This window comes from Ictidomys tridecemlineatus, chromosome 8, assembly GCF_052094955.1.
Source record: "Ictidomys tridecemlineatus isolate mIctTri1 chromosome 8, mIctTri1.hap1, whole genome shotgun sequence".
Lineage (NCBI taxonomy): Eukaryota > Metazoa > Chordata > Mammalia > Rodentia > Sciuridae > Ictidomys > Ictidomys tridecemlineatus.
The window spans coordinates 21958186-21971575 of NC_135484.1; the positions used below are offsets into that span (position 1 = coordinate 21958186).

A 13390-nucleotide genomic window follows, 5' to 3' on the forward strand; every position below is an offset into this window, starting at 1 on the left:
GGGAAAACTAGAAATCTACATGTAACAAAATGAAATTAAACCTCTGTCTCTCATCATGCACAAAACTCAACTCAAAGTGGATCAAGGATCTAGGAATTAAATCAGAGACTTTGTGCCTAATGGAAGAAAAAATAGACCCCAACTTTCTTAATAAGACTCCTGTAGCACAAGAATTAAAACCAAGAATCAATAAATGGGATGGTTTCAAACTAAAAAGCTTCTTCTCAGCAAAAGAAACAATCAGTGAAGTGAATACAGAGCCTACTAACTGGGAACAAATCTTTACCACAAGCACATCAGATAGAGCACTAATCTCTAGGATACAGAAAGCACTAAAAAACCTTAACACCCAAAAACCAAATAACCCAATCAATAAATGGGACAAGGAACTGAACAGACACTTCTCGGAAGAGTATATACAATCAATCAACAAATATATGAAAAAATGTTCAATATCTCTTTAGCAATTAGAGAAAGGCAAATCAAAACTACTCTAAGATTTCATCTCACTCCAGTCAGAATGGCAGCTATTAAGAATACAAACAACAATAGGTGATGTTGGTGAGGATGTGGAGAAAAAGGCACACTCATACATTGCTGGTGGGACTGCAAATTAGTGAAGCCAATTTGGAAAGCAGTATGGAGATTCCTTGAAAAACTTAGAATGGAATTGCCATTTGACCCAGCTACCCCACTCCTCAGTTTATACCCAAAGGTCTTAGAAACAGTATATTACAGGGACGCAAACATATCAATGTTTATAGCAGCACAATTCACAATAGCTAAATTATGGAGCCAACCTAGATGCCCTTCAGTAGATGAATGGATAGGGAAACTTTGGCATATATATACAATGGAACATTACTCAACATTAAAAGAGAATAAAATTATGGCATTTGCAAGTAAATGGATAAAGACACGAATGGTGTGAAAATACTTTGTGTACAATCAGTAACTTGAAAAATTGTGCTCTATATGTGTAATATGAAATGAATTGCATTCTGCCATCATGTATAATAAATTAGAATAAATAAATAATTTTTAAAAATGCTTGAAAAACAAAACTGAGATTGAACAGCTAATAAGTAAAGGAGCCAATTTTGAATCTAGCTCACATGGTCTTCTAATGCACACTCTGGTGCTTTTTCATTTTTAATACTTTGGCTTTTAAGTGATTCAAATAATAATACTAAATTTAGGGAAGAAATTAATTTCTATATTGCTGGGGTATACTAAGATTACCCTGGAAAGCATTTTCAGAATATACCTTTTAACCTCTCAATCAATATATCATAAGGATCTAGAGTCCAAGGGAGTGGGTGGGCAAGGTGACTATCTTAAAAAAAAATCCCTCCAGTTAGGTAGGAAATCCTACCTGAAGGCAGGAAAATAGATTCAAAGTTTAATTTTAACACAAAATTATGTTGAATATGGTGTTCAGGTAAAACTAAATAAATGTTCTTACACACATCCAAAATACAAGCCCATTTTCCCTGTTACATGCAGTCTACATACCTTTCTAACATGTCTCTAGTTTCATTGAGAAGTTTAATAGTAGTAATATCTCTGGAAGAAAGTCCACAGGCCTGTAAAATTAAAACGCCATACTTCAGAATTTCATATATCACCTTGGTTTCATGAAGAAACTAATCACATTTACAGACACACGAGTTCAAGAAGTCTAAAAGTCTTTGTTACATCAATGATAAAAAATAAATTCACCAAACTCAAATACACCTACAATAGTTAATGTACACAGGTAAGTAGTATTTAAAACATGAGTCAAAGTATACTTTATAAAATTCTTGTTAATTTGGCCCTTCTTGGGTGAATTTCTTGCATATATAGACAATGAAAAATAGGTTTTCAGATTCCAGAGATTTGGGTTTTTTTTTTCTCTTTCACCATTAAAAAATTTTATCAGGAAATGTGTCTTTTTCATCAGTCTATCCTGAGGCTCCATGTGGTTTTTCAATCTGAAGTTTCAGGTTTTCTTTCAATTCAGTAGGATTTATCCATCATTCTGATCTTCACCTGTTCCTCTAGATCATTTTCTTTTTAGTTCCACTATTGAATTTTAAAATTTGGAAATTGTTTTCTAGTCCAGAAAGCTTTTAAAATTCTCTTACTATGTCTCCTTGAGACCATTCTGTAAGTAAGTTTTCCATTAATTCTGTACCACTTGTCCTCCTTACTCAGTTTAGCCTCTCTATTTCAAGTGACAGGTCTCCCTTAAATGGTAGACTGCAACATTTTTTTAAAAAAAAATGCTCATGAATGTTGCTTAGCACTCAAAGAGGTCATCTTTGGGGTCTCTAAGGGAAAGCAAACTGGCAGGCAATTAAATTATAGTATTCTAGTCTATGGTACCTTCATGCTGAAGTATGGCATAGAGGCTTTAGTTGGTTAGAGTTATTATTCTTCCAATTGCAAAGAATTGGCTTAATCTAGTTTATGCATAAAAGCCACTAATTTAAAAATGAACTACATAATCTATAACCTTTGGCACTTTTATTGTTCCTAATCAATGAATGACTTTTATACAACAATTGCTTAGGACACAACAGTGTGTAATAACACTATAGTTGATAATTTGTTAGATTAGGCTTTGTTTCTCAACTGGATAACTACAACATCCTTCAGGTCATTTCACATTACCCTTATTATTATTTTTTTCACTACTGGTTATTGAACCCAGGAGTACTCTATCACTGAGTTACATCTCTAGCCCTTTTTAGTTTTTATTTTAAGATAAGGTCCTAGTAAGTTGCTGAAACTGGCATTGAATTTGCCATCCTCCTGCCTCAGCCTCCCTAGCAGCTGGGATTATAGGTGTACAATACCAAGCCTGGCTGCCTTTAGTTATTTTAAAAGCAAATTTGAATGTAGAACTTAACTTCATTAAAATTTAAATTTCTTTGTCTGCAAATTGAAGTTTAATCTGTTTACCTTGGCATACAAAGCTTTGCATGATCTTGTCCTCACATGATCTTGTTCTAGGTTCTGCTACTTGATCTTACAGAAATAGGTCTAGCCATATTAACTGAATTTGTCTTCTCAATTCCCAAGTGAAATGAACATGTCTACCTTATTTTATATCTGCAGCATATATCGCAGTGTCTGTCACATAAATATTACTCAAAAATTTGCTGAATATCTAAAATTATATGTGATTCTAACTAAAAAGTAGCAGTATTTACAGTTTGTTTTCTAAATTAATCAAGTTTTATTTAAATTATTGAAATATATCTTTCAATCATTTACATTTCAAGAGACAGTAACAAATTTAGAAGATACAGAATAGCTGGTTTGGTTAAATGTTTATAAATTAAGCACCTGAACTGCTAATGGAGTTTCTTCATCTGGCATCATATAATGGCATAATAAAGACTTGGATCCATCTTTATTAATCCAAGAAGATGATTTATCTTGTTCAACAAGAGTTCTGATTTCTTTTATTTTTTGCTCCAAGTCCAAAAGGGACAAAGAATATTTAAGAGAAACACTAGAAACAAAGAAAAGAGAATTGAGTTAAATTTAAACTATGAAACACATCACATACACATTTTTTTTCTTTACAGGCTACTATCTGTTTCATCTGGTCAAACCTGAAACTGCTGAATGAATTAGAATGGATTAATAAATCAGCCACCAGTTAAGGATCATTACTACAAAGCCAAGAAAAAAATCTTGCTGCAGGTTAATAAGAAAATTCCTATTGTAATTATAGACTTTATTAGTGTTAGTGGGGGATAAAAGCTTTAGGCAGATTTTAAAGGAAGCTTTTTTCTTTTATTTCATGACCCAAATATTTCTGATTTGCAAAGAAATAAATAAACATTAATGTTAAATATTTCCCCTGAGTATCAACAGGTTGATACTGATGAAGAAAAAGGGTTCTACAATGCAATACTCAGGGCTGGTATCTGGTTACACAGTGTTTCACATATCACCATTCATCAAGTTACCTGCTTCACTAGAACAATTTTAATTTTTCTTTTATTTGTCAGAATCAGGGAGTCTGAAAAGTCAAAAAATGCCTTACCTTCCTAAAATATTCTGCACAGCTTGTTTAATGACAGTGATCAATTCTGTCAGGCCTATTAAAGGAAAACAAAATTTAAAAAATCTTGCTCACATTAAGAATTCCTCAATAATAAATACAAGTAAGTGACCTGAAATTAATATAAAGGTCACAAGTCAGAGTCTTACCATCTCCAAGGAGGTGGTGAATACTTGATAAGTATTGCTGTTGGACATCTGGGGGAGCAAGAACTGTCTGTACAAAACAAAAATAAGGTTAAATTATCTAAATTTTTATTAGTAAGTAATATTTTCAGTACAATTTGAGTTGAGATTTTCAGGATCTAGAATGTCAGGGAAAATATTTTTTAACATACAAAAATGTCTGTTTTCAAAAGATGAAAAATAATCATAATGCCAAAAGTTTATAATCTCATTTAATACAAAGTTATTTTTCATAAAAACTGTTATCAGAATACATAATATTCAACTAAACTTTGAACTTCCTAAGAGAAAGGGCAATATGTATTTAAGTCTATTAAACTTACTGTGCCATTTTTGCCAACAGCCGCATTATCCAAGTAAATATATCCACCAATTATGTTTAACTGGACTCTCAAAAGAACAACCAGCATGCAAGTACTATATACAGCCACGATACTTCTTGTGAAACCTTCAGAGAGAAAAGAAATCCTTTGGTATTGTTATTAAAATATCAACAAATGTGTAAAATCCTGAATCATCTCTAACACTATTTTTTTTCATAACATGAATTTAAAAATGTATTTGCAACTGTATCAAGTATAAAAATATATCAATTTAAATAGTTCATATTCAATCCACCTCCTTACAACTTATTTAGAAGTAATATAGGTTAAGCTCCTAATAAGTAATAACCAATGAAAATATATTGTATAAAAGAGCTATACAATATAAACTTAGAAAGGAAAACAAGAACAGATTGCACTAAAAGTAGCAGCCTCTAAACTCAAGAATTTTCCAGGGAACCAGAGAGCTAAGAGAAGGTGGCTAGGCATGGAAAAACTATGGCCTTCAAGGGCAAGCAAAGTAGGAACAGCCCAGTAAAGGAATAGAGGAAAGAAAAGAAAAGGAAAACACCTCAGCAGCATATGTGACAGAATGTTCATGACAGAGGAGAGAGTAGAAGTGTTGACTGCTGCTGGGAAATCTAGCAGGTAAAAGATGTCCCAGTGGATTTAGCAACACAGACTTACTAGTGATGACTACAAAATCTGCCTGGGTAGACACAGGGGTGGAAGTCAGGTTATAGTGTGTCAAAGAGTGAGTGAAAGTGAAGAAAGAGGATGTAGAAATCTTTGGTCAGAAGGAAAGTAAGCAATAGTTGAAAGAAAAAACAGGATACTAGAAAGGCTTCTTTAAAAACAGGCAAGGCTTAAACATCATTCAATTGCTAAGGATTAGTTGAATGGATCAAAAAATATGGGAATAATTGTTAATATGAAGTTTTGAGACAAAGGTAGATAATACAGGACCCAGGGAAGCTCTTTCTTTCTGTTTTTGCCAATGAAGGTTTGCATACAATATCAAAGTAAAGTTCCTAACTGGATTAGAGTAAAAGCTCCCTTTAAAATATAGTGTTAAACACACCAGTACTTAACATCGGCATATGTAGTTTAGGAGTTTTCACATTATAATTAGAACAATAATAATACTACCATCACTAAAATCCACTAAGTACTTCTTATGAACAGATATGGATCTATTTGTTTTATGAGTATTATTTTATTTAATCCTGACAATAACTTTATGAGGCTGGTAGAGTTATTCATATAGTGCAGTACAAAAATTTCCCCTTATAAATAGCTTAAGGATGTGTTCTGAGAGAATATATAGGCTTACTTATTATCTTCAGATCCTCCCATATTTCTAGCTTGTTTGAAGGCCTAAAGGAAAAAAATCAGGAAATATATAAAAATAATAATCCAGATAAGCTAATAGAAAACTTTGAATTCAATTTTTTAAATTAAAAACAATAGAGATAACTGAAGAAGACAAAGCTCACAAAATATAATAAAAACCAATTATAATTCCAGGAACCAATGATAACAATCATTTTCACTGGAATATATTCATTCACTCTTCTTCTTCTTTCTAAGCATATGCATACATGTACTATAAAACCATGAAGGACAATCAGGAAAGGATGTTTATTTCTTTCCCTTATTTACCATTTTACAAACAAGAAAGTATATCTTGTAATCCTCCAAAGGTAACTGGTGGGATTTTTGTTTCAAATATCATATAAACACATAAATTTGCACATATATTTGATATCTAGTGCACTGTAGTTATTATCTCTAATGATGTTCAAATTTCCCATCTCTGACCACTAATGGGTTATTTAGGTAGACTCCTGGATCTTTTTGAAGTGACCCCATTAATCTTTGAGAGCTACCTTGATTTCTGATGAGAAAACCTGTTCTGATTTCATCCTATGCAATTTTTGCTTCAGACATGAAATTATCTGTATCTCTTAAAGTCCTGGTTCCTTGTCATGGAAAATGGTAGCTAGAGACCACATCTTTGATTAAGGACATTTGTTGTTACTGGGTAGGTCATTATTTCTAACCTTTACAATGGACTAAGTTGGTTGGTGCTTAGTCCTTCAGAAGTCCATCAATTAAAGGCTTGGTACCCAGAATAGCACTACTGGGAGGTGGTAGAACCTTTAGGAGGTGGGGCCTAGTGGAAGGTTGTAAGGTTACTGGTGGTGGGGGGGCGGGGGTTATGTCCTCAAAGGGCATTTTGAGACCCTAACCCATCCAGTGTTATTCTTTTTGCTTCCTGGCTATGAAGTAAACAGTTTGCCCCACCACATACTTCCTGGCATTGCCATGACACTCCCACCAGATGCCTACAGCAATGAGTCTGCCTGCTCTTGGACTGGAGCTACCAAATCCATAAGCCAAAATAAACTTTTCTTTTTGTAAGTTTATTGTCTCAGGTATTGTGTTATAGCAACAGAAAGCTAACTAATACATTGACAAATATGTGTCTATCTATTTACATGTACATGTACTTGAAGAGAGAAAATACATCATACAGTCATACTTGTATTTCCAATTCAAAATCAGGACCACAGGGTTTTTAACTTAAGTTCATTGATCTTACATCTGCATATACTAAAAAATCAGTGAAACCAACATAATTGCTAATTTGCTTCATCCCTCAACACAAGCACAGCAGACTTAAAATAGCAATACTAAAAAGGATTTAAATGTTTTTTTTAAAGATACTGTGTGTCAAATGAATGTATGTACCAAGAAGGATATATAATCAAATTTCTGTGGTAAAGTCACTTGGCAATAGTCTCTGTCTTTTTGGTTATACTACCAACTAGTGTTTTTTTTCCTTTGTTATATCCAATTTGTCAGAGACCAATATTTGTGTAAAATACAATAGATTACCAGAAAATTAGTTTAACCATAAATATATAAAAAATACAAGCTTGAAAATCCTTATTATTATATTTAGACACAAATTTGTATTTCAATAAAAATTGAATTAACATTACAATTGTGGGATATTATTAGCTCTCATCTTTCTTTACCAATGAACAGATTCTAAAGCTTTAGTCATCTCTTACCTAGATGACACAGGTTTAGTAGAGATCTGGAGTAAATCCTACAAAATACCACCATAGTCTTAATATAATTTAACATTTAAGACTCCTAGTGGAATGCCATTTTTCCCTTCTTCCTCCTCCCCTCCCTTCCTTCTCCTTTTTTTCAGTGATAAGATTCTCCTTTTTTCACTGCTAGGATTCAAGTCCAGGGCTTCATTCATGCTAGGCAAACTATTCCAATTAAATTGATGACTGGGCCACAATTTGAGGGTGAGATAGTTTAATATAAGGAAATCATATCTTTTATCACCTCAGAAAAACTTCCAAATGTGAAATAAGAAAATAATGATCCTTAAATGTAGGAAGTGCTTAGCAGCAGCAGCTTATGGAAGGAAAAATTAGGTTATTTGAATTGAAATTGTATTTGCTGAAACTGTATGTTATTGGGGGTGATTTGGGATGGAGAGGACAGAGTAACAGTCACCTAGGACATTCCTTTGTGTTGATAGTCATCAAAATTAGGCTTTAAAAGTAGATATAAAAATACTGGATATAGCTTAGTGATAATGCTTGCCTAGAATATTTGAGGCTTTGGGTTTGATCCTCAGCAGTTAAATATGTATATGTTATGTGTGTGTGTGTGTGTGTATGTATGTATGTGTGTGTGTGTGTGTATATATATATGTATACACATATATATATATTCTGTTCCAAATATATGTAGAAGGACAGGGAAAAATATTTTCTTCACAAAGATTCCTTTCAAATGCTTCATCTGATGGAAATCTACTCCAAGTTAAATACATCCAGGTTCATTAGTGTCGCTAAAATATATGCTTAAAAATTAAACTAATCCGTACAAAGTAGTCTCTTTCTTGTGATGAGTTTCTAAGATTCTTTGGCTTCAATCTTCAATAAGAATGCTAAATATTAAAAAGTGATACATGTATATTTGCTATTATGAAACTGACAAAATAAGGCTATAAGGTCATTTACGTATTTCTGATTAGTCATTATCAAATTAGTTTAAAGAGAAAATTAACTTGCTTTATAAGTTTATATGAGATCAGAGTTGACTGAATACTAATATAAAAGCAATCATAAGATGGGGCCTCGTGTAATCATACTTTGTAATGGCTCAAGCCTCTTTTTAGGCAAATGTTTTTCAAATGGACCTTTTACCCCTAAATTGCAAAATAGAAATTTAAAGTCAAAAGTAAAGAAAGAAAAACAATAACATTTAGATATTTAAAGAAGGAATGATAAGGGAGAAGAACAGTGACTCATCTCAAAATCTGGAATTTAAAGAAATTCTCCTATGAATTGAGTAAGAAAAGGGGAATCACATCTTTTTTTCCCCACATTGTTTATTGGTGCATTATAGTTCTACAAAATGGTCTGATCTGTTGTTATATATTTGTACATGCACACAATATAACTATATAGTTTGGCCAATATCATTCGACAGCATTTCCCTTTTCCCTCCCCTCCTCCCTTCCTTACACTTTAATGATTTCCTTTGATTTTTATGAGACCTCCCTCACCAATCTTTCTTTTCCTTTTGTCTCTCTAGCTTCTACATATGACCCTTGACATTCTGAGTTTGGCTTATTTTGTCTATTGTAATGGTCTCAAGTTCCATCCATTTTCCTGCCAATTGTGAAATTTGATTTCATTTTTCTTTATGGCTGAATAAAACTCCATTGTGCATATATACCACATTTTCATTATCCATTCATCTGTTGCAATCAATCACCTAGGCTGGTTCTATGGTTTGGCAATTGTGAATTTGAATTGTGCTTTTTAAACATGGGTATTCATATATCACTAAAGTATGATAACCTTAATTCTTTAGGATAAATACTGAGGAGTGGTATAGCTGGGTCATATTGTGATTCTATGACTAGTCTTTTGAGGAATCTCCATAACGATTTCCATAGTGGTTGTACTAATTTAAAATCCAGTAATTTACTAATTTAAATTATGCCAACAGTATAAAAGTGTTCCTTTTTTCTCCACATTCTCTCCAGCATTTATTATTGTTCATGATCTTGATAATTGCCATTCTGACTGGAGTGAGAAATCTCAGCATAGTTTGATCTATATTTCCCTAATTGCTAATGATGTTTAACATTTTTTCACACATTTCTTGGTCATTTGTATTTCTTCTTTTGTGAAGTGTCTATTTAGTTAATTTCCCCATTTTTTAATTGAGTTTTTTTATGTTAGTTTCTTAAGTTATGTATTCTAGATATTAAACCTTTGTCATATTCTTTTCTTTAAAGCTGTCCAGCTTTAAATCCTTTTCTTCTCTATATGCCCATATTTTCTCCTCACATTTTCTACCATGACACTAATAACTCTTGTATTATGACAATTTTGTTTACTCCTTCCTTTGGCTTTGGATGGTGGAAGCCTCTATGACCCGATAATGCCAGCATCCTGCATTTCTGCAGAGCCAGCACCACATGGTTGAGACCAAGGTCTGCAACCATCTTGAGCAGTAGCCAACCTTCCTGGACCGTGGCTGTAGCAGCCTCTGAGTGCCTGGGTAGCTAGGAATGGTAAGCAAAACAAAACAAAACAAAACAAAACAAAATTTCCTGGGCTCCTCTGTGCAAGCAGTACACCCATGATCTCTTCTCAAAAGAATTCTTTACTTTTACACCATTGAGCCTGAGATGGGTATGGTCTTGCCAATTCTTGACATGTCCTGAAGCCATCTTTCCTATTGAATCTGTGGAAAGTACTTAGCCTCTGTGTAGTGGCTGTAATGTCTTTAATAATCATGCCTCCCTTAGTTTCAGTTTTACACACAATTTTCTAGACAAACTGCAAGTTTTAAAAAATCTTTCTGCTTTACTTTCTCCTAATTATCATAGTAAACTTGGATAGAAGTGCCAAAAATGCTATTTCTTAAATGCTCTGTTGCCTTGAATTTTCCTCTACTAGATTAATTAGTTCATCATCTTTAAATTCAGAGTCACAGGAAGGCTCAGGACAAGGGCAAAATGTAGACAACTGCTTTGCCAGAGCAGACAACTAATGGCATCTAGTCCAGTTTCCAATAGTCTTCTCCTTTCTTCTGAAATCTCATAAACCCATCTTTACTGACTGCAGTGCTAGTCATATAAGCAAGACCAGCATGCTGGTCTTATGAGCCTCTACCAGAATGTACCACTAAACTCCACTTATCACATTCTTAAGATTTTCCAGTTTGCATCTCTAAACTTTTCAAAATTCCTCCTGCTGCAAACCATCCTAAGACTTCTGAATCAAATGGTAAAGTAGTCACAGTGAAGACCCCATTTCTCAGTTCTAACTTCTGTTTAGTCAATTTTTGCATCACTGTGGCCAAAAGACATGAAAATAACAACTTAGAGGAGGAGAAGTATATTTTGGCATGTAGTTTCAGAGGTTTCAGTCCATAGTTGAGCCTGAGGTAAGGCAGAACATCAGAGCAGAAGGCTGACAGAGCTAAGTAGTTCAGGAAGTAGCAACCAGGAAGCAAAGAGTGAGTTCCACTCACGAAGGACAAAATATAATCCATAAAGGCTTACCCCCAATAACCTACTTCCTTTAATTACACCTTGCCTACAGTTACCAACCACTTATCTGTATCGATGAATTAATCCACCAATTAGGTCACACCTCTCATAATCTAATCATTTAACCTCTGAAAATTTGTGCACTGTCCTCCACATGAACTTTTGGAGGATATGTCATATCTAAACCATAAGAGTGTCTTAATTATCTTTATGTGTGTGTGTGCGCTAGGGATTGAATCTAGGGCCTTAAGCATGGTCATCACATACTATCTTAATGATCTTGAATCCCCCAAAACATATGGGACCTAGGGCCTTTCAGGATACAGATTAACCAAGAAGAAAGAATGCCACTGTGTTTATTACTTTATTAAAAGCTTGTTATTAGGTTAGCATTATTCATTTACTTCATCTATTTTGCCTCAGTATGACTCAAACTTAAGGCAACTGAACTCTATTTCTTTTCTCTCCTATATTAATGTATAGGTGGTAATTAGGTATTTATTTGGCTAACGGCAATCAACTCATATGCATTTTGTATATAATTATACAAATAATTTGTAAACCAAACCTTACATCTATAAGCAGGGGTTAAAGTCAGTCTACCTCTAGGAATGATGAAATTTATGGAGGAAAAATCTCTTGCCAGTAGTAGTATACTTTAATCAGAGTTAAAAAATATCAAAGTACAAAAATCCATTGCTATTTTAGGAGGTATTCTCTGCATATAAAAATATTTCAAAGAATTTTTCCAACTTCTTATTTCACCTATCTGAGCACTAAATTCTTATGTGCAAAATGGAGATGATAATGTCTATCTCACAGAAATACTTTGAAAATTAAATAGGAGCATGTATGCATGGAAGGTATCTAGCACTGGAGCTGGCACAGAGAGACTCTAGAAATAGCACTTTTTTCCCTCCAACTATTTGAAGGGTGATTACAAGGCAAATAAATATTTCAGTAAAGCCACAGTGATTAAAATTTATTTAGTGTTGGAGATATAGGTCAGTGACAGAGTAGATACTTAGCCATGTGTAGGGCTCTGGGTTTGTTCCACAGCATTACGCAAACACACATACATAAGCACATAACATTTACTTAGTGAAATCATCCCCATATCTAATCTTCCTCATTAAAAGAAGGAGCCATTTCCTTCTGGAAGTCTTCTCAAACTAACCTAAAATTATACTAACTGAGGGCTGGGGCTGGGGCTCAGAGGCAGAGCACTTTCCTAGTGTTTGTGAGGCACTGGGTTCAGTCCTTAGCACCACATAAAAATAAACAAATAAAATAAAGGCATTCAGTTCATCTACCACTACAAAAAAATGTATTAAAAAATTATTCTAACTTACAATACCCCTGGGTATACTATATGTCATATGTAAAGTCATACATATGAAAGTGCTTTGTAAAATGGATTATCATATGCAAGTGTTATGTTTGTACTTCATTTTGTTAATAATTTATAATGTAAATTCAGGTGCTTTAGTTGTTAAAATGTATGATAACATGCCTCACTTATTACACTGTAAACAATATAAGAAACACAATGTTTAATGTAAGTTTTGTCTGCTTCACAACATCTGGTTCAGGAATATGTTCCATAAAAACTCAATAATTAAATTTCTGAAAAATGTCAACATTATATAAAATCTATTTATATAAAATAATGCATAACATGTTGGTGCTCTTAATTATTTGCATAATGCCAGTGGTACTATACTTTAATCAGATTTAGCAGAAATGAATGAACAAAATAAAATATGGATTCAGTGATATAGTCACTTGATTTTTTTTTCTGAGTCTATATAAGTCTTCGTTAGAAAGAAAAGTAAAAAAACAAAGACTTTAGGAAAGTATTTTCGTTCATTCTATCAATTGTAGTCCATGAACAAAACATGCTGGAACTGGCATTTACCTGTTTTTTAGTAGAGCTGTAAGGCTCTCGGAATTGAGTTGCTGCATTAAGGCCTCTCTCAGTGTTGGAAGCATGGACAGCACTATAATCCAAACAGAAAAAGAAGATCACAATTGATATGACTGTAATCACTGAGAAATATGTGTTATTTCAGGCTATATGAAAAGCAGCTAGTAAGAGGAAGGAAGTCAAGTCTAGAGAATTCCAATTAATATTATTAGTGATATAAAACTAATTTGTGCTAATAAATCATGCATTTTATGATGTTATTACAACAAAATTATTCATATGCCA

The 13390-nt window shown here is 33.3% G+C and overlaps 1 protein-coding gene across 1 annotated transcript in view; it reads right to left on the reverse strand.

The window, feature by feature from the left end:
- Pex3 (peroxisomal biogenesis factor 3) overlaps positions 1-13390 on the reverse strand; it is a 36895-nt gene that overhangs the window by 11665 nt on the left and 11840 nt on the right. Inside the window, exons 3-9 of the mRNA XM_005334851.4 lie at positions 13097-13178; positions 5905-5948; positions 4572-4696; positions 4213-4279; positions 4046-4100; positions 3337-3505; positions 1516-1586 (exon numbers count right to left, since the gene is read on the reverse strand). Coding sequence (XP_005334908.1) covers positions 1516-1586; positions 3337-3505; positions 4046-4100; positions 4213-4279; positions 4572-4696; positions 5905-5948; positions 13097-13178 — 613 coding nt within the window. The remainder of the gene's footprint in view (positions 1-1515; positions 1587-3336; positions 3506-4045; positions 4101-4212; positions 4280-4571; positions 4697-5904; positions 5949-13096; positions 13179-13390) is intronic.